At 54.6% G+C, this 18459-nt stretch overlaps 6 protein-coding genes across 6 annotated transcripts; 5 read left to right on the top strand and 1 right to left on the bottom strand.

Moving 5' to 3' along the window:
• Positions 1–862: 862 nt before the first annotated feature.
• Positions 863–2359, top strand: BDZ99DRAFT_505308 (uncharacterized protein; the record flags this gene model as incomplete). Its single annotated transcript, XM_033724098.1, has 4 exons — positions 863–1124; positions 1163–1437; positions 1491–1726; positions 1765–2359. 4 exons carry the CDS (start codon positions 863–865, stop codon positions 2357–2359), a joined length of 1368 nt encoding a protein of 455 aa, XP_033584655.1.
• A 2034-nt stretch (positions 2360–4393) lies between these two features.
• On the top strand, positions 4394–5475 carry BDZ99DRAFT_530771 (uncharacterized protein; the record flags this gene model as incomplete). Its single annotated transcript, XM_033726421.1, has 2 exons — positions 4394–4811; positions 5099–5475. Exons 1-2 carry the CDS (start codon positions 4625–4627, stop codon positions 5473–5475), a joined length of 564 nt encoding a protein of 187 aa, XP_033584654.1. The 5' UTR covers positions 4394–4624.
• Positions 5476–7418: 1943 nt separating this feature from the next.
• BDZ99DRAFT_513917 (uncharacterized protein) lies at positions 7419–9543 on the top strand (the record flags this gene model as incomplete). The annotated part of the gene is made up of 5 exons (XM_033724761.1): positions 7419–7849; positions 7915–8863; positions 8913–9233; positions 9289–9394; positions 9446–9543. The coding sequence occupies 5 exons, from the start codon at positions 7419–7421 to the stop codon at positions 9541–9543; spliced, it is 1905 nt and encodes a 634-aa protein (XP_033584653.1).
• Positions 9544–12445: 2902 nt separating this feature from the next.
• Positions 12446–15134, top strand: BDZ99DRAFT_431983 (putative glutamate-cysteine ligase Gcs1). Its single transcript, XM_033717311.1, has 7 exons — positions 12446–12653; positions 12706–12778; positions 12834–12899; positions 12955–13103; positions 13155–13280; positions 13335–13917; positions 13973–15134. The coding sequence occupies exons 1-7, from the start codon at positions 12643–12645 to the stop codon at positions 14945–14947; spliced, it is 1983 nt and encodes a 660-aa protein (XP_033584652.1). The 5' UTR covers positions 12446–12642; the 3' UTR covers positions 14948–15134.
• A 515-nt stretch (positions 15135–15649) lies between these two features.
• BDZ99DRAFT_484469 (uncharacterized protein) lies at positions 15650–16599 on the top strand (the record flags this gene model as incomplete). Its single annotated transcript, XM_033722643.1, has 2 exons — positions 15650–16368; positions 16494–16599. The coding sequence occupies 2 exons, from the start codon at positions 15650–15652 to the stop codon at positions 16597–16599; spliced, it is 825 nt and encodes a 274-aa protein (XP_033584651.1).
• Positions 16600–16605: 6 nt separating this feature from the next.
• On the bottom strand, positions 16606–17965 carry BDZ99DRAFT_457413 (dihydrodipicolinate synthase). The gene has a single exon (XM_033718673.1). The coding sequence runs from the start codon at positions 17742–17744 to the stop codon at positions 16839–16841; it is 906 nt and encodes a 301-aa protein (XP_033584650.1). The 5' UTR covers positions 17745–17965; the 3' UTR covers positions 16606–16838.
• Between the last annotated feature and the right edge of the window lie 494 nt (positions 17966–18459).

Here is an 18459-nt window from a genome sequence, read left to right as displayed (position 1 = left end):
AGATTAGGCTACAAGTTGTATATAGTTGATATCTATTGGCGTTGTGGAGCAATTAACGTTTGAGGCCGGTTTTCATGATGAAGTGGACGGCTCGCTTGGGTGGACGGCTCGCTTGTGGAATACGTTAACTAACTAAGCTTTCGCGTACTCGCTTAGCTAAGCTACCTCGACCTTGATGCATCACAGAAACCCACCCCAATGTCTATTTCCTCGACTCGGTGAGCTTGATATATTTAACGCAAGACGCTGGCTCTCTGCTGCCTCGCAGAGTTCAACCTTTCAAGCGTTCAAAGGAAGCAAAGTCCCTTCAAGCTCTGACATCTCGAAACAACTCCATACACTCCGCATTCTACTCAGGTACACCCACGCATTGCCCTCCTAGCATTATGCATAGTTAACCATATGGTAGCATGTCATCCAGCGAATTGAAGCTGTTGTAATGCGGTTGTACTGTCAAATACACGATGAGAGTAGAGATACATTGGATGTGGCCATGCGCCATGTGCTGTGTGTCTCGACGCAAGTTGTTAAGGTGCTCGATTTGATATTAGCTATTTGCAGTTGCGTTGTATCCTATAGAGATATGTAGAAACATAAATGAATGGGAATGTCAGGAAGAAATATAAACAACCGGAATAAAGCGATGATGATCGTCAGGCTACACCGTCCTGGAAAGGGTTGAGGGGTTTGAGGAGGGATTATACCTTTGTACTACCATTCTCCAACAGATACGTATTGGCCTTGGCATTTCGAAATCCGAGGCTAACTCGGCAACTGCCGCCGCCACTGTTGTGCTCTGGAACTGCGATCATCAACAACATCAACAACCCTCAACTCGCGGACCATTTCCCCGCCGCCGTTCATGGCAATCACCCGGTATTCCAAGCGCACACATGCTCAAGATGTGTTTGACAGCCTACACGCCCTGCCGCCGTGTCACCATGGCCCCGACACTGCGCGCTGGGTCATCGCGGTTGACGACTCCAAGGCCAGCCATGGCGATGAGCTCCCCACTGCCAAGCGCCAGCGAGTACTGCGCAACCTCCACACCACCTCGCAACGATTGAATGTCGCGACACGCAATATGGCTGCAGTCTCACCAACACGTCGATCGATGAGAAACAGTCCCTCTCCGAAGAAGGCTGCAGTAACGGAGGAAGAGGTGGTAGCAACACTACAAAAAGGGTGACAGGGCGACCAGAAGAAGCATATACAGACGCACAACGAAGCGCTGATGCGTTCTCCGAAGATGCACCCTCGTTCCCCGCGCCTGGCTCATCTTTACGCTCGCTGTTCCCTCCAAAGAAGAAGACGGTCTCCACGAAGGCGGACCTGGCATACCTCAACCCAAACGTCGAGTTTCTTCCCTTGAGAAACACCGAAGAGATGGGCATATCGCTACCCGAGTCTGTCACGGAGCTCTGGAGCTGTTGTGAGGCGAGAATGGGTCTTGTCTGCATCCGTTCGTCCGAGAATGCTGACAGCACTAGAATCGACAGCGTTACTCGCTGACAACTGACCCTCCGATTCCTCTTACCGACTACGACTATAGAATCATCAACGACACCTTGTCCGACGCATTCGAGCAGGCGGAGAAATGGCGCGATACAACAACTGAGCCACACTGGATATCCGTGGTGGTAGGTCCTATACTACATCTTCTGCGGCGGATTGAGAGCTTCAAAAATTCTCCTGTCCCTAATGCGAAGGTTGCTGTTCTTGACGTGTACGCATGAATTATTATATTATTATGTATATCTTTAGAACGCCCACCGAGATCTCCCCTGTAGAGCTCGTTCCCTTCTCTAAAGACCCGGCCCTCTACCATGACCTTGATAAACGCATCGACTATGTTGTTGGCCTTGACCTCCACCGAACCACGCTTAAAACGCTCCGCTGCATCAAGTATTGCACCACCGTCCCATCTATTAATCAGACCGCTTCGTTTGCCAACGAGACTCCTATCTTCCTCAACATCGAGGTTAAGCGCCGACATGTCGCACGGGACCCGACAGTTCAGTTCGCTGCTTGGATTGCTGCCGAGTTTACAAAGCGGAGGTATGAGGAGTGGGATCTCGGGTTTCCGGTGTTCGCCGTCGAAATTGATGGCGACAATTGGCTGCTGCGTATTGCTGCTGCGCGCGTCACCAGTGCTGCAGCCGAGTCTCCTATAGAAGGAGAAGGGGATGTACAGGAAACGGAAGCGGAAGAAGGACCGAGGCCCCTCCCAGAAGATGAATACGACTCCAAGAGGTTGCTAGCCAACCTAGTTGATATCACGAAATGGGGGCAGTCTGAGTTTCGGACGTGGTGGGAGGCCAATGTGCAGATGGTATTGGAGAAGAGGATACGGCGTTGAGGAGATATGAGAATAAGAGGATAAATAATAGCGACGAACTGTGCCTCATGGTTCGAATGGAAATATAGTATCAACAAGCGTTGCTCCTAAACAAATCGATCTACCGCAATTCATTTTTAAACTACTATTACGGACTGGACGGTTCTAGCGCCCTACGTACTCTCTCATACCACCAAGCATTCGCTTGTCCCGCCACACTGGTTCTCACCTCCGTTTAAGTATTAGGAGATTCACAACGCTGTCCAGCCACTGTTATTGTAATGTAAGAATACGTTAATCGTATTCCAATTGTACTATCATCTAAAGAGTTCAACCTTTCTATATCATCGACTTTCATTACAATGGTACCACATATGCATCCCTAAAGTTCGTGTTTATGGCCGTCCAAGCTTCTTCACCGTCGGTCGGATTTTCGCAACTGCTGAGGAGTAGGATCCGAAATATTGTCTTTCGATGGATAAACAACGTCGCCGGTCATTGTGTAATGAAGTCTTGCTTACCGAAGGGATACTTCAAGAGTTCGGAATGCGTGTAACAAATGTATCTTGGGTTCGCAAGAGGGTTCAGCCGTTTAAGTTTAAACCTATGAAAGTAAAGGATTAAGTTCAAAACATAAGTTAGGTACAAAGGAGAGAAAGCAATAGGAAATCCTTCAGATTATATATCCTTTCCTCCCTTATACAATTTGGTCCTGCTCTGCCTGCTCTGCTTCGCCAAGCCATATCACAGATCAGCCACGTGACCATTGGTCACATGTCCTCCTGCCTGGTAGTGCTGCCCAGTCGACTGATTCTTCCAAGGCCTGCCCCTTCTACAAACGTATGATCGAGGGCTTCAGGTAGACCGATGCTAGGACGCTTGTGACGACTAATCCGTGCTCTAGAAAGGGGACCAGTTGAAGTGCATAGTTAGTATTTGTTCGGCGTATTAGGGTAACGCTCTTGGGCAGATTCCGCGTCGTTCGTGAAGTCCCTGTAAAAAGGACACTTGACTTCAAAGTCAAGTGAGACAGCCTTTCCCATCAACAGTATTTGCTTGCCCCTGTATTAAAGATCTCTACAAGCGTCCGTAATCCGGCTGCGGTGTTTCTCGAATGCCGTGTAAACGCTTGCAACAAGCACGCGAATCTTGAAAGTAGGACAGGGGCTACGAATAGCGTTATGCTTCGTCCAGTTAAAATCTTTACTATTCTTGTGTTGTCAAGTTTGGCTCAAGTGGGCCGCGGGCCGCGATCCTCGGGTCCAACCGATGCAGATTGCAACGGCATTTTCGACGCCCGTCCAAATATCGATTCAATCATGGAGGATTGGAATCGCCGCATGTATTAATTGTGTATACTGTTAGAAGACTCAACGGTGACTTGAAGTCATATTGACCACTACCTGGGATGTTTCGACGGAACCTCGGAACCATAAGCGCTGCATGTAGGCATTTCCGGACCCTGATTCGGGCTAACTTTCGGAATTGTATCTTGTTAACCAAGCCAGGAGGTGGTCATCAGTAATAAGGAGACTGAGTCTTTAGTGGGTTTTTTAGTGTGCGAGAACCATTGTATAGCGATGCGCCTTGCTTGAGTATAAGATCAGCGTATTCGGCAGTCAAGGAGGTTCCTTGGTCCCTGGCTCTCCGCGCTCTCGTTTCGGAAATAACAATCGTCCTCTATCCGCATTCGACGATGATTTTAGCCCAATGAGCATCGTTCACTGGTGATCTTCATCAGATCCAGTGAAAGACCCGGCGAGATCTCGTAGCGCTAGACATTCCTAAGAATAAGACAGGTGGCTGGACATCAGGCGCCTTTTGAAACGCACTAACGACTCGCGAAGGGTCGGGCTGCGACTGCGGTCTTTCTTCAAGTTTCCCGAAGTCGTATGATTTCTTTGTTGGAGCAAGGAGCATGGTTTTACAAGGGCCAGGACCCTACTTGTATGCCGTCCGGGGTACGATCGATTCGATCTCTCGCAGCCAGATCCTTGGTCTGAGGCCGAGGCTGATTTATGGATGTCGCCGCACGTGGACAGGGATATATTCTTGCGACGAAATTTCGTAATGCAAATGCAACCCAGTGGTCAGAATGCCCGTTAGAAGGACCGTTTTTACCGTGAGAGGACCTTTAGCCGGAGTTAAGAAATCCAGGACATGAAGAACTATGATTAAAACAATCGGATGTCAAGTAAATAATGTGGCGAAGTCGCACGCAAGGGCTATAAAGTAAAAGATGACGCTGTGACGCTGTAGTTCTGAGATGAGCAATGGGAAGGCTCGATGAAGAAAGGCTTGCAAATTGACGGCGGTGGAATAATGGTGGCAAAGACAGTCCGGCTGGCAAGGCCTGACGAAAGGGTAAATGCGAAGGAGCGAGAAAGCAGACTGGTCGACTCGTCGGTTACCTGTTTGAATGTGCGTGCAGAGAAGATAGATTGCGGCCCCTGTGCGCAAGAAGACTTCCCAGGTTTGTCAGGCCTTGGCTTGTCAGCGGGGTCCAGTGCCAATGCTGGTGGCGGACACAGCTGAGAACCCTGCCCGGAGAATCCCATGGCACCGTGCAGGCGACATGTTCTGCACCGGCCGCTGAATCAAGATTCGGATGCTTTCGTGGCAGGCTGCCACTCCCAAGAGCCAATCTCACGGGTCAGCAGGTCCATCTGCGGCCCCCTTTTGACGGAGCGACTTTCAGTCCCGCTCGACGGGGTCATCGCATCTGCATACCGTCAATAACACCTGCATAGCGACGCGCAGGTGGCGTCACAACGCCCAGCCCAGGGCGTGCGCCTCGTCCCCGACCAGGACAACTGATGCTGTTTTGGAGCGTCGCCGACCAAACAAGAAAGGTGGGGAGAAGGTATGGCTGTTGGCCAGCGGATGCGGGCTCAGGCCCGGCTATCGAGCGGCAGCAGCACATGTCCCAGCAGCAGTGGGACGCGGCCGGCAGACGGGCTACGGCACTGGATCTGATCAGATTTCAGGACAAGATTTCGGAAATAGCCGTCTGGATCGCAGTGCGTCAGGCTCGCCGGCGATCCAGCCCACTTGCATCCGCACGCCGTCGCCGTGAGAGGCAGGGAGTGGTGCAGCCGATGACACCGCTTGCATGCTTCCGCGTTCGACTGGTTTAGACTGATGCGCAAGGGCTGCCGCGGGTCGGCGGACAGTCGCCAGAACGGGACGGGGCTCGATCAGATGAGATGTTGGTGTGCGTGTGGCGTCCAGTGGCCGGGCAGCACGGCAGTCGAGGACTGTCTTCGAAGCTTCTTTGCCTTCGCCGTTAAAGCCACCGTGTCGCCCTCAGCAGCAGCAGCAACCTTGGAACGGCTGGGTCTCCGGACGGCTCGAAGCGAATGATTGCGTGGCAGGCAAGGCAGGTGGAGGGCGTGTGCAGACCCGGCCGAGCATGCCCAGCGATCGCGCGCGCACCCATGGCCGTCATCAGAATCCAGCTGCGGCGAGCCCACTCGGGCAGCCTCGAATGGCCTGATGGAGTCGGGAGGGGGGCGGCGGCCGTGGTAGGCGCGGGATAAATCGCCTGGGCAGATAAACGGGCTGTCAGCAACGGCGGCGCGTCTGGTGGATGCAACTTGTCGATAGCGCCGATGGGCTGCGCCGCCGGGCCCAGCATCTTCTGCACTATGCCCTCGGCGGCTGTGACAGCGGTGGAGCGCATCGCACACCGTGCTGGGCGCCGATGGAGCGTTGCGCAGTCCACGTGTGTGCGGGTGCAGCGTGCAGGCCGGGATAGCGCTGCGATGAGGCAGGCCGATTTGGCTGCCGTGCGATTCGCCCTCGCAGGACACGAGGGGCGGCTGGGGTGCGAGGGGTGCGAGGGGTGCGAGGGGTGGCGTGATGCGAGCTCCTGGAGGCTCAGGGCGTCGTCGCAGGAGCGGGCGTGGGCTTGGGGGCGATATGGTGCCAGTGAATGTCGCCATGAATCGTGAGTGGGCTGCCGGGCACAAGCAAGCGACGCGCGCACACTCACCCTCATACCTCACTGTCGTCGGCATGCCGAGCGTGCAGTCGAGGCTGCGTCGTTCCGTGGCAGCCAGCGGCCAGCCCCGCACGATCTGTCAGGCCTGTGGGCCCGACGCATGAGCAGACGACGGCCGCATGCCAGGCATGACTGACTGTTCGAGATTGCGGTAGCGACGCGGTTCGTCGACGGAGGCTGCTGCTGGGGTGTGGCGCCGGCGTGTGGGTGGGCCGGGAGATCGAGATCCTAAAACCCTGAGCGAACCGTGGAAAAGCGACCTATTTCGACCGCCTTGCCGGGTGCGCCCCCGCTGCCCCAGCCGAGCCGGAGCAGCACGTCGTCTGGCCGCCTCTCGATGCCGTCCGCCCACGGTTCCCCTGCTGAGGAAGTGCGCCTCGCACCGTGTCGAGCCTGGTGCGGCTGGCCGCTGGTGTGATATTTCTGCAGCAGGCACGGGAGGTTTGGACGGCATGGAGGCGGTCGGGAGCGTGGAGCGTGAGCGTCGGCGGCGATGATCTTGCCCCGGAGCACGCTGGCCTCAGTGCGTGGGCGTTCGGGACGCCGATTTGGCGTCGCTAGCACGGCACGATTTGCTTCGCGCACTGGGCAGGCTGGCACACTGGCACACTGGCACTGGCGCACTGGCACACTGGCACAGACACTCGGGCGCACGGTGGATGTCCAGGCGAAGACGACGGCCGGCAGCAAGACCTCGCTTGCAGCCTCCAGGCAGCGGGAGCGCCTGAAGCCTGAGCAGCCCTCACCACTCGACTCCAGAGCTGGACGCGACCCTGGCTGTGCTGTGCGGGCCCAGCGGCCATCCCTTTTCAACCACGGTCCCCCTGGTCGCTGAGCGGCCCATCTCCGATCGCATCTTGTCATCTCTGCCCTCGACCTAGCTGGAATCGCCGCCCAGCTGCCCGGCCTGCCGTCTCCCACCACGATACGCACCGCGACGAGAGAACCATGGCCTCGCCCTGAGACTGCCCGCTCTCGCCCCCGATCACGGGACCTGCACCTCCACGACCACGTCCACACGAACACCCGCGGGAGCCCACGCGCGCCGACGTCCTAAGTCCTGCTGTGAAGCCATTGATGCTCCTAGCCACCGCACTACATATCGTCCCCACACGTCCGCATCTCGCGTCTGCCCTGGCCGTGACCTGCACACCTGCACGCCCCGTTTCCTCCCCACGACCACACCGCGCCTGGCACCGCCTTGCCGCTCGACGTCTTCACCGGCTTCAATCGCCCCCGAGCCCGCAAGAGTTGGAGCAAGCTGCCCGGATCCAGGAGGCGAGCGGGGGACCGTGGAGTGTTGGCAGCGTGCGCCGAAGGAGCATTGCTCAGGCTCGCTCTCCGCACCGCGCCATTGTGCTGCGGGAGGCTACATATCCCGTGGAGCCCGAAATCCCCGCCATCGAGGAGACGCTGTTGCCGCTGAACGCCTGCGAGCAACGAGTGCTACCGCCCCGAGCCCGCGATGGAAACGCTGGATGCCGGCACCAGGCAAAGGTCCGTTGTTTGTCTCCGCCCACGAACTACCCTCTCTCGACGCTCTTTGGCCCCGCCTGTACTAACCGTGTCGTAGCGTCGGCTTGCCATCGATCAATTATCTGGAATCTGACAAAATAACGAGGGACGAGGACGGTTATCAGAGAAAACATTCGGCCGCGGCCATGGCCAGCCCGTCGTACCCATTCCCTGGCCCGCCGCCTCCCTACAGCAACCACCAATCGACGGGCGCCAGCTCAACAGGTGCCATCTCTGGGCTAATATCTCCGCCAGAATCCCGCAGGACCTCTTCTGAAAACGAAAAGGAGCAAAGGCAGTCCGCGCGGCAGTCGTTGCCGTCAATACACGAAGCTCTGGGAGACGGGCAGCCGCTTTCGTATCCAGCGCCACCGCCCTCTGCTCCCGTTTCTGCTCCCCAGCATTACCAGCCACCACCAGCGACATCGGGCGCCGATGTTAGGCCAAGGACCTTCTCCTCAGATCTACAAAACCAGGGCCCAGCGAACCCCTACGCACACCCAAGGAGTCCATACACCACCCCGGCACCTCCTTCAACCGCTGGACCTCCACCTCCTCAGGAACCGCTGCCAAGACCACCCTTCTCGTCCAGCTCCCACAATCCGAAGCTGCCAACACTGCACCCTCTGAGAACGCAATCGCCTCCAATAAACGCCAGCCGGCCAAGTATACCTTACTCGCCGTACTCTCAACATCCAACACAATCTACGTACGAGCAAGCCCCTTCATCAGCAGGTCCAATGAACCCCCCTTATGGCGGCAGCTACAATCAATTCCCCCAACAATACGGACCCTATTCTGCGCCGGCCCCCGGTGCTCCAGGTCCAGTGTACCCTCCAGGCGCACCTTATTCGGCGCAACCGCGATACCCACCCCCATCATGGCGGAATGATGACATGAGCCGGGTAGAAGAGAGCAAACGAGCAGGCCGAGCTGGTCCACCTCCTTACGGAGATTCTGTGAAGCGACATCTGGATACCTTTGATTTTGAGGCATCTTTGAATGAGGTATGAATTATATTTTTCATCAAGCGATCCTAAAACTGACGTCCCCTAGATGTTGGATGGCGGAAACCGAGTTATGCACTTCACAAAGCATTACATGGATCGGTCTCATGAGAACCAGCGGAGTGGTATCCAGCCTGGGTCAATACCTGCCTTGACCGAAGTAGACGAGTTGATGAAGCACACTCAGAGAATACAAGACTCGCTAGGAAGGATCCGAGACGTAGTCATAAGCCAGCAAAATGCTCTTGCAGAACAGGCACGGGATCCATACAAGCCAATGAATGGATACGACCATGAGCCAAACCCCTACCACGAGGATAGCAAGGGCGGAGGGGGTTTTACCGGCTCTGATTTGAAGAGACGACGTGGCGTAAGTACTGGATGATCCATTGAGTGTAAGTAAATGATGACTGATTTTCCGATAGCGTGCGGCACCACCTGGACGATGCCACAGCTGTAACCGTGCGGAAACACCAGAGTGGCGGCGTGGACCAGATGGAGCAAGAACATTGTGCAATGCTTGTGGCCTACGTGAGTTGATGATGAAGGCTTAAGCGAAGTAGACTGCTAATATGAATACAGATTACGCCAAATTAACTCGCAAAATGGGAGGGAAAGTTGCGGTTGGCAGTTCAAACCTTCGACCAAAATCGCTGGGACCGGGATCACCCGGTGCATAATTTCTTCGGCCTCATGCGACTTCACAATTGCATGCATCCACGTTTTAGCGTGCTCCGCCATCCCTTTTTAACCAGGCAACAAACGCTCCCTTTCTTATACCCAGCCAGCTGTAACGAAGAAGACTTTCGCGGTTTCTCGGGCTTCTATTGAAGCTGCAAAACTTCGACCGTATCGCTACATACAAATGGAGCACGAGCAACAAGGCGCTTGGCAGGGGAAACAACAAAGCAACACGGACACTTTCACTTCTATTCGGATCAACTAAGACATTCCGAGTCTTTCACCCGACTTCTTCCAGCTCCCGACGCTTCACTTGCATCGTGGATCCATCTGCTGAGGAGCGGTATCAAAGGGCAGTTTCAGCTGCCTTTTCTGTTCATGTCTCTTCTTCAAGGTCCTCTTTCCGACCCTTTGTTATTGCCAGTGGTTGTCTGCATAAGCCTTTTTCGCCTTTTCGATATTACTACCTTGATTTCTTATGTCGTTTCCGGCTCGCGAATATTGTCTTCGTCAGCCTTTGTTTTTATACCAGCACATTGCATCTTGGCAATATCCCGGAGTCACTGTGGCGCGCTTCCAGGCGGGCTTGTCATCTCGGTTCTTCTTTTTGCTGGGGGCGTTAATGTTCTCGGGAAACCGGTGTGTGCGACAACCCATCCATGGATCAGCTGGCGGCGGGGCGGCGTTCTTTTTTTACAGGAGCTGAGACCCATCTTGGGGACTCTCTATTTGTTTTCCTTGTTCTTGCGTGCAGGTTCCCACGCGTGCGTGCGTGCGTGCGCGCGGTGTGTCTTTTAGGACAGAAACAGGTGGGGGCGATGAAAAGAAATGGGAAGGGAAAGAAGAAACTCAGACGTTTTCGGGCACATTTTTGTACGACATTGACGGAATTGGCTTTTTGGAAATGTATTTATGAGGATAAGGGAGGGTGGTGGCAGGGGGGGGGGCCGGGATGAAGGTGCAGCAAAGCAACCGGCAGATGCAAAAAAACTTTCTGGTATATCATCCGCGATGGAATGAAAACAAATCGATTTTCTTCGTGGAAACTGTATGTGTTTGATGAAAAACCCCCTCCCCCCCCTTTGACGTCGTATGATTGATGCTATAGATGGGTAAGTTCTTTCCCATCCCCCAGCTCCGCAAATATGTGAAAAAAGACATTGGTGTGGCTAATTCCGAGTACAGTATAGTCCACCAGCTTGACGCTCTTGAGCCTCTTCTCTCGCGCGACCCGCCCCAATCCAATCCCCCGCTTTTTGGCTGATGCAGGCTCTTCCTCGCCAGACGCCCCACGCCTGGACGCCCATTATGTGTGCTTTGCTGAACCCATTCCACACGCTCACTGCCGCTCGCGCTGCTGCCGGTGCAAACAAGCCCGAACCAATGGAAACCACCCGCTGGGCTGCTGGCCGTAGCCCCGACACTCACTGCGGACGAGCTTTTGAAACCACCCCCCCCCCCGGCCCCCTCTTCCCCCACCAATTATAAGTGAAGGGCAGCCGCGGCGTGCCGCGCCCACGATCGAGCGCGTGTGCCATGCAAGGTAAGAACTACGCAAAGCCTGCTGAAATCACACGTATGTACGAAGCCGCTATGATGCAGCAGCAGCGGCGGCGGCGGCAGAGGCGGTTGAAGCCGGAGTTGCGGTCGGGCTATGAAAAATCGGTGGGGTTAGATGGGTGGGGTTCTGGAAAACCGGTCAAGGGGCAGTGAGGGAGTGGGAAGTTGGGGCGATTGCGGATACCTGCGTCTGCGTGAAGGGAAGGGGCCGGCGCATGATGCGGGTGGCTGCCGAGAGGGGAGGACGTGGACGGGGAAGATGGTGACGGGGAGATCTGGATGGTTGCGTTTGCTGTGTGGGAGGGGAGACGCGGTGGGACGGTTGGGGTGGAACGAGCCGGAGATAGGAGGGGGGATAGGGGGTGAGAAGGTGAAGGTGGTAGGGCGAGCGGTGGGAAGTGAAGGTTGTAAGAGGATGATATTTGATATTGCTAGGGTCTTTTGGGGAGACGTGAGAATGTGGAATTGAGGTGGAATGACTATAGTGTTGCTCATGTAAGATGTAAGAGATGGAATGGTGGCGGGAGGATTGGAGGATGGCTATCGTAGCTATAACGAACGGCTGAAACATGATGTTCATGTTTATGACTGGCATGGACTCGGGTGCAAGGCCTGAGAAAGGCCTTATATGCTTTTGTTAATATCAAAGATAAACTGTTATTGGGGTAAGCCAGCACGCAGCTTGCTAGGCCATCTCATACACCAGAAATCTGGCAAGTGGTTCCAATATTCTAAAAATACATGCTATGATGAAGCAAAGTACCTTGACATGAAGATTCAATCGTGTAGGTTAAACATCACGTGGAGGCCACTGTATTGCTGCTGAATCTGACTATTTCGGTGTAAATCGGAGCTACCTAGATAGTGGGAGAGGTTTTGACGGAGAACATGGAAGGGTGGCATTGGATCTTGAGTGTATCAATGCCCTACCTATAGCGCTGGATGGCCCAGAGGCTCATCGCGTGCATAGGCGTTCTGTGTCTGTGGTCACTGTTCTGCGTTGTTGCTGACCGCGCAGCCACGATGAGAATGCTGTGCATGGCTGAAGGAGGTCAGCTGAACGAGAGGGGCAGCACTGGGCCCGCTGTTCTCCTCCAGCATGACGAATACGCTATCAGGTTCCGGAGTCGACGTGTCGTTGGCTCTCGTCTTAGTGTTTTGCTTTTTCCACCGTTGTCAACGGCACGAGGTCACAGGCTGCCGGCCTTAGTCGGCTTTGTCGCAAATATTTCGGGACCGCAACGACTTAACGCTGCTACAAGGACCTAGCTATGAATTCTCACGGCAGAAAAAACTGCATTATTCAGCACGTCACCATGACTTCCCACGCCCTACAGCTCTGCCGGCGATCTTCTCCGACGCGACCAAGAAGCATTCACCACCTGTCCACGTTCTGCCGAGTACCGCCTTCCCTGAGGTGCACACTGAGGCCTGTCTGCCGTGGAACCCAACTTGTTCGCCGGCTTTCCACATTGCCAATACACGTTTGATCCCCCTCCATCTGCGCCGCCTGCCTGATCGCTTGATATTCACCCAGGATGGGTCTGCTGTGAGAGCTACACGGCCGTTCATCATGATCTCGCTAATTCGTGTCTCTGAAGTGCTATTGGAACCCCGCTAGACTGGCCCGAGGCAAAGAAGGTTGCAAGCCACGTACGATCTTGGGGGATCGAGGTACTGCATATCCTAAAACGTGCATGCAAGAGTCACGGGCTCACCATGAATGCAGCAACTACTTGCCATATGGCGACGCGCAAAAGGCAAAGAGCGGGACGCCTTGCTTTGGGGTGACGAGGTTCCGTGCTACTATGGTCTCGTTCCACGCACCATGAAACTAATCCGAAGTCTAGGTGGAATACTTGGTAGTGTGCTACGACGACGAGAACCGCAAGGTTCGACTGTCGCTACGCCAAGCAGACATCCTCGCGGCATTGGCTGCGGATGAGAAACTGCTCGAGCAAGGAGGGGGAGTACCAGACGTACAACGAGGCCACGTCAAGTAAGCATGTGCAGCCTCCATCGAAGATCTCCTTTTTCCTAACCTGGACAGAGGGGGAGAGACTGCCCCGGTGTTTCACCCGGAATTTGGCCGTTTCATGTTAGAGGCTACTCCCGGGAAACCATGGGGCATCGGGTTTAAGGATCTTCTAGATGTCGAGCACAACATGAAGTGGCGGTAAGAGTCACCAATATCGATCATGCTGTAGGACTATTCTGATACAGCTCGTAGCCGAGAGTTGGCAAAAGATCACATGGACGCATCCGAGTATCCTATCACTCTGACTACCTATCCTCGATTGGGGACTACCGACTTCACTGTACCACAGTACCCAGTTTCTGGCGACAAACTGCGTTCACAATTTGTCCCGGACGAGATTGCGAACCCTCACATCCGCTTTCCTACCTTGGCTGCGAACATCCGTTCTCGAAGAGGCAGAAAGGTAGAGCTTAATGTCCCCGTCTTTAGAGACGAGAAGACACCTTGGCCATTCAAAGATCCCACCGTGAACTACGATCTCCATCAGTGGCCAGAAGACGACGATGTTCGAAACGGCGCCGCCAAAGAGAATCACGTCTACATGGATGCCATGGCTTTTGGCATGGGCAGCTGTTGCTTGCAAATCACGTTCCAAGCCAAGAACATCGAAGAAGGGAGAAAGATGTACGACCAACTCAACCCACTTGGTCCTATTCTACTTGCTTTGACTGCGGCGACGCCTGTGTACAAGGGATTCTTGGTGGATACCGATGTTCGCTGGAACCAAATTAGTCGCGCAGTTGATGACCGTACCCCTGAGGAGCTGGGAGAGAAGGTAAACAAGAGAGTACTTTCCCCTTTCAAGAAGACATGTACTTACACTGTTTCAGCCTCTTAAGAATGATCGATGGCGTCTCCCGAAGTCAAGATATGCGTCAAACTCTACATACATCTCACAAGACGCTCGGCTGCGAAAGGAGTATTTCGACCCCAATCTAGTCATCGACTCCGAACTCAAACAGCGATTACTTGACGGCGGCATGGATGACCTGCTGGCCACTCATTTTGCCCATCTCTTCATCAGAGATCCCATTGTGGTATTCGCCGAGGACCTCAAGGAGCTCGATCTAGACAAAGCAGACCACTTTGAAAACCTCCAGTCCACCAATTGGCAGACGATGCGATTCAAGCCACCCCCACCAGGAAGTGACATAGGATGGCGTGTAGAGTTTCGCCCAATGGAGATTCAAATCACCGACTTTGAGAACGCAGCGTTCTCGGTCTTCATGGTGCTCATTACACGAGCTATCCTGAGTTTCGACCTGAACTTCTACATTCCAATCACCAAAGTCTCCGACAACATGGAGACTACTCATATTAGAGACGCGGTGTCGTCACAGAAGTTCTGGTTCCGGAAGAACCCATTCTCACCATGCCACGCAAGAGCAACAGGCGTCTCCGGTACAGCCTCACCCGCGACTGCAAGCAGACCGACGACGCCTCTAGGTCCCGTAGAGGATGAATATGAGCTGATGACTATCAACGAGGTCATCAATGGCCAAGAAGACGGGTTCCCAGGCTTGATCCCGCTCGTGGAAAGTTACCTCAACAGCATGAACGTCGATGTTGAGACTCGATGCGAGCTTGCAAGGTATCTCGACTTGATCAGAAAGAGAGCGGATGGGACGTACTGGACCGCCGCTAAGTGGATACGACACTTCATCCAAAATCATCCAGAGTATAAGAAGGATAGTGTGGTGAGCGAAGGGATCAACTACGATCTTCTCAAGGCTGTGGAAACGATTACGAAGAATGAGGGGCGAGATGGTGCGGGTGTAGAGATGTTGGGGAAGAGACGGCAGTAGAGATGGTCTTCTTACAGTCGGACTGCACCTAGGAGAACGGCGTGCTGGGTCTCTAGTACTCGGCCTGACATTCTCAGAGAGAGCGAACAGATCACCTAGCATTCACCCTGCATTTTCAAGAAGTGACATTTAGCATAGCGAGACTAGATATGAATTACTACGGCTAGCACTCAAGATCGATGTGAAAAAGACGCCCGATCAAACTAACTAATCAGTCCAGTGACAAGTCATAAGTCTGTGCACACGCATTTACCACTGTTTGGAGTACCCCTATGAAGTTTCAAAAACCCAGGCACGATGTCAAGTTTCAAGCAGTGCAAATTAGACTACCTCTTGACTTACTGCTACTTACTAGCTGGGCCGCTCCTCACAGTGGTGCCGAGTGAGCAAGACTGGAGCCAAGTGATAACTCCGTGTGTGCAGACTTGTGGCCTAGTACTGTATATGACGTTGAGTTTCTGCGAACCAAACTCCGAGAATAGTATTTCCGTTCTGCGTCTGGGACAAGATGCGTGCTGCGATTCGACCCAACAGCGGCATTGGTAGCGACCTCGTTGAGGCTACTCGGAACGGCAGAATGCGCAAAACTCGGGGTGGTCCGCTCCCTCCCAGCCACCTCCCCGCCTGCCGCAGGTACCACGTTCCCCTCCACAGGTACCGCCAGCATCAACTCTACACCACACAACGCCAACAACAACCACCATGGTCTCCACACGCCACCACCCGCGCGAATTCCCCCCGGCCGTCCTCGGCGCCTCGCCCACGAAGTCGCCCGCCAAATCCTCGCGCACCTCAACCTCATCGCCCACGCCTTCCTCGCCCGCCACGCCCTCGAAATCCCTCACGAAGCGCGCCCTCACCAACTCCATCGCCGCAAGCCCCTCGTCTCCCCCCGCCGCCGTATGGGCGCACACGGCCTCAAACGTCACCGTCGCCTGGATCCTCGTGTCGCTGCCGGTCGTCGTCTGGGACGCGCTGTACTGCCTGCTGCGCCCGCACACCATGGCAGGCGGTGCGCTGCAGTGGCCGCTGTGGAAGCCGTACGAGCTGTACGCCTCGATCGACTACGTGTACGGCTGGCCGGCGTGGGAGGCGCGCGACGGGTTCACCGCGGCGCAGGCGTGGCTGAACATGGTCGAGGTCATTGGATACGGGCTGTACATCACGATTCTCTACGACCACGGGGCGTCGGCGGCAGGGGGCAGGGGATTGCAGTTTGGGCACGGGGTCGAGGGGTGGTTTGCGGGGGGGAGGAGGGTGCAGGGGAGGCAGGCGAGTCGGGCGGTGGTGATTGCGTTTGTGGCGAGCGTGATGACGGCGAGCAAGACGGTGCTGTACTTTTTGAATGAGGCGTGCTCGGGGTTTAAGAATGTGCGGCATAATGAGTGGGTGGTGCTGGTGCCGCTGTATATTGCTACGAAGTAAGTTGGCTCTTTCTTTCTCTCTCTCTCTCTCTCTCTCTCTTTCTCTCTCTCTGTCTGTCTGTGTGTGTGTTCGCGGGACTGCGTTGGGATGAATTGCGTTGCTGACTTGTGTTCGTGTTTAGTGGGATATGGCTCGTCATGTCTTCGTACATGACTTACGTCTTTGGCGCTGAGATCATTGAGGGCCTCGACGCTGCATCAGGGGTTAATTCAAAGAAGGATCAGTAGTGGATGTGTGTTTTCGATTATGCCCTATCACGGACATTGATGACATGAGGACGAGAAGAAAAGCGCTGGAAATGATGCGGCAGTCCATGAATACGATGTCAGTAGCCAATTAACTAATTTTCTCATCCGCAACGGACGACTATGCAAACTGAAGTAGGGATGTCGCAGATACTAAAAGGAGCTCTATATTTATTAACCGATAAGTGATGCAGGAAACCAGAGAACTACTGTAAGCTATATCATAAACTTTTTTCAACCTCCATGACCTCCTTGATGCCCTCTGCCACTGCCTGAGCCTGCTCCTTGCTCAGCCTCTTCAGCGGACGTCGGGGGTAGCCGCCATAGCCGTAGTACGACTGTATTGCTGATTTGGTGCCTGGGATGGCCGCCTTAGTGAGCACCCAGTCTCCTTTACTCAGTACTTTCTGCAGCGCCAAAGCTTCGTCGTATTTGCCCTCGGCCCACAGATTCCAGACCTTGACGCAGGTCTTTGGAAGGACATTGGCGCCCCCAGCTATGATGCCCGAGCCTCCGCTGGCAGCCGTTTGTGCGGTGAAGTCTGCCATACCGCCGAATGCCATATAGCCACTGCCTTCTGATTTCGCAGTGAGGGCGTTGGTAGCCAAGGCCACTCGTGTGAGCTTCCCAGTGTTTCCGCAGGTGAACTTGGTCCCGATGATGTTTGGGTGCTTTGCTAGCTTGATGATGAAGTCGCTGTCCAGGTCGATGCCAGCAACTGCGCCTGGGTAGTTGTAGAGTATGATTGGTAGTGGTGAGCCGTCAGCCACCTTTGTGAAGTATTCGTAAAGCGCGGCCTCGTCCATGGCATACCGGTAATAGCTTGGGGAAACAAGAAGCACGTATTCGCCGCCTGCCGCCGCGGATTCTTTGCATAGCTCAATGGTTCCACGGATGCTCTGCTCAGAGGCTCCAACGATGACAGGGACGTTGTGGTAGCCCGCTTCGTCGAGTGCTTCGCGAGTTGCCTTTGTGATGGCGGTTTTCTCGGCGTGGGACAGATGCACAGCCTCGCCATTTGATCCCATCGTGACGAGACCCACAAGGCCGGCTTCCGCAAGACGCACGGCATGCTTGCGGATCGTCGGCAGGTCGAGATCCTCGGTTTCGGGGTCAAAGAAGGTCATAGTCGGCGAATATATCCCATGACGAAGCGGCGTGCGGGTTTTGGCAAGTCCATTAACACTTCCGTTCGCGTGACCGTTTGCTACTCCGTTTGAAGCCATGCTGCTGATATTTGGCGGAAGATGGTGCGTTGGAAAATGCGATTGATGGGCACGAATGAAGATTGACGAGGGATATGATTGTGAGAGACAGGGAAGATACAGTGCTCAGTAAACGAAGCCGGTAATTAATATAGCGGCCTGTATGGAGAGACACGGGATTGGGTTGCCTTTGACTAACCCGAGCCCGACACTACGCATCTACCTCACGGAGTGTTTCTCCATCCGTTTTCCTCGACCATTGCTCGACCACGGCCCTAATCCGCATGCGGGAACGCTGGGGGACGGCAGAACATGCCATATGCAGAGTGGAGGCTAAAACTAAGTAGCTGCGCGCGGCGAAGAGCGGCACACGAGTGGGCGGCGCGGGCCATGTTGCGGGCTTGTCCAAGTGAATTGACTAACATCAACGAGAGGTGCGGTGATGAGAGCAGACTGTTGAGAAGTGCTCGGGTGCCGGGAGAATTCATTCCACCAATCGCGCCCACTTCTCCACACCCACCACCCACTTCCGCCGCGGATGAAGTCCCGGCGAAATGTTCTTTAATGGCCCTAGAGGGTAAGTACCTAAATCGGGTGCTAGGCACGTCTGGCTAGAATGTTTTCTCCGCCGTCGAAC

This window comes from Mytilinidion resinicola, assembly GCF_010093595.1.
Source record: "Mytilinidion resinicola strain CBS 304.34 unplaced genomic scaffold BDZ99scaffold_1, whole genome shotgun sequence".
Classification (NCBI taxonomy): Eukaryota; Fungi; Ascomycota; class Dothideomycetes; order Mytilinidiales; family Mytilinidiaceae; genus Mytilinidion; species Mytilinidion resinicola.
Note: the sequence above shows the minus strand (reverse complement) of the source record. Positions and strands in the feature narration are given on the sequence as shown.

Coding starts and splice junctions, on each gene's coding strand:
- BDZ99DRAFT_431983 (XM_033717311.1), top strand. Junction 12,900..12,954: donor CCTTGCTTTGGGGTGACGAG/GTTCCGTGCTAC, acceptor TCCGAAGTCTAG/GTGGAATACTTGGTAGTGTG. Junction 13,104..13,154: donor GTACAACGAGGCCACGTCAA/GTAAGCATGTGC, acceptor TAACCTGGACAG/AGGGGGAGAGACTGCCCCGG.
- BDZ99DRAFT_457413 (XM_033718673.1), bottom strand. CDS start 17,744: ATGACCTTCTTTGACCCCGAAACCGAGGATCTCGACCTGCCGACGATC.